We start from the raw sequence: 1,185 nt of genomic DNA, 5'->3' as shown, positions 1-1,185 counted from the left end.
ATGAGATGCGCATGAAAATCGCATGCGATTAATTGCACAGCCCTAGTTGAAATTGCCACACAATATTTTGTAAGAAATACTTAAGAATGAGAGATACACATGCATTAATGTACTATTACTAATAAAAACCTGTTATCTGTGGAATGACCTTCTGATGACCTTTTGTCCCTTTAGGTGTAACATCTCTGGTGTGATGGAGAGCATGGAAGATTTAAACACTAATGTTGTTGAATATTGGTCCAGAATATCAATATTTCCAGCAGTTAATGTGAATCACTTATGTTTATAGTTATGAAATACACATTGGTACTTTTGAATGTCTGATCATGTAAACTAGGTTATACAATTAAAAAGCTGCTATTTATCTTTTTTCTTTGACTGTTATTTAAGCATGGCACATGTCATATGTCATCACCCTGCTCTGTTGTGTATCTTTTAGTTGCATTACACCGTTTTATGTGCATGTGGAACAGGTCCATTTTGATATAGTCGTGTTTATGATTTACACGTATCTAATACAGTTACAAAACAAAAGCCTGATAAGTTATATCACACTCTTTCCAAACTAAGTTTGCACAGCAGGTCTTGATAACACAATCTCTCCTTTTGTCACAAATATTGATAGCATTTTTTACTTCACACACACAAACCAGAAAGAACAAAGGAATTGATTTAATATGCAGCATAAAAACACAATTTTCTAAAATGTTTAATTATAGTAACATTAATTTTGATAAACAATTCAACCTGTTCAAATCTCATTCATACTATTGTCGAAAACTCAAGAGGCGTGAAAGGAATGCGGCACGCTGACCAATCACAGAGCTCGGTGAACAGGCGTCTCTGTCTTCCAACCAATCAGAGAAAGCGATTTGTCACAAGGAAACGAAGCCACAACGGGTCACTCTCACACTAGTCAGCAGCAGTAACTGAAATAATAATGCCGTTCATAAATGTAGAAACCAATTTACCTGCAAGCAAGTTTCCAGAAGACTTGCTGAAAAGACTCTGTACTACATTGGCTGCAGCTTTGGGGAAACCGGAAGACGTGAGTAGTAGCATTGCTGATGTAATGGTTCTCTCTTCACGTTAAATGTCTTGCCCTTAATCATAGATCTTAAAGTTCCGCCGTCATGTAACGCAATGGTTCATGTCTTCAGAGGATGAATCTGGTGGTGAAGACTG

At 36.6% G+C, this 1,185-nt stretch overlaps 1 protein-coding gene across 1 annotated transcript in view; it reads left to right on the top strand.

Annotated features, from left to right (window-relative positions):
• Nucleotides 1-860: 860 nt before the first annotated feature.
• ddt (D-dopachrome tautomerase) overlaps nucleotides 861-1,185 on the top strand; it is a 2,473-nt gene continuing 2,148 nt past the window's right edge. Inside the window, exons 1-2 of the mRNA XM_016263105.1 lie at nucleotides 861-1,048; nucleotides 1,161-1,184. Of these exons, the coding sequence (XP_016118591.1) occupies nucleotides 941-1,048; nucleotides 1,161-1,184 (132 nt within the window). The 5' untranslated portion in view covers nucleotides 861-940. The remainder of the gene's footprint in view (nucleotides 1,049-1,160; nucleotide 1,185) is intronic.

The sequence above is a fragment of the Sinocyclocheilus grahami genome, unplaced genomic scaffold (assembly GCF_001515645.1).
Source record: "Sinocyclocheilus grahami isolate Dianchi unplaced genomic scaffold, SAMN03320097.WGS_v1.1 scaffold4800.1, whole genome shotgun sequence".
NCBI classification, from domain to species: Eukaryota; Metazoa; Chordata; class Actinopteri; order Cypriniformes; family Cyprinidae; genus Sinocyclocheilus; species Sinocyclocheilus grahami.
Note: the sequence above shows the minus strand (reverse complement) of the source record. Positions and strands in the feature narration are given on the sequence as shown.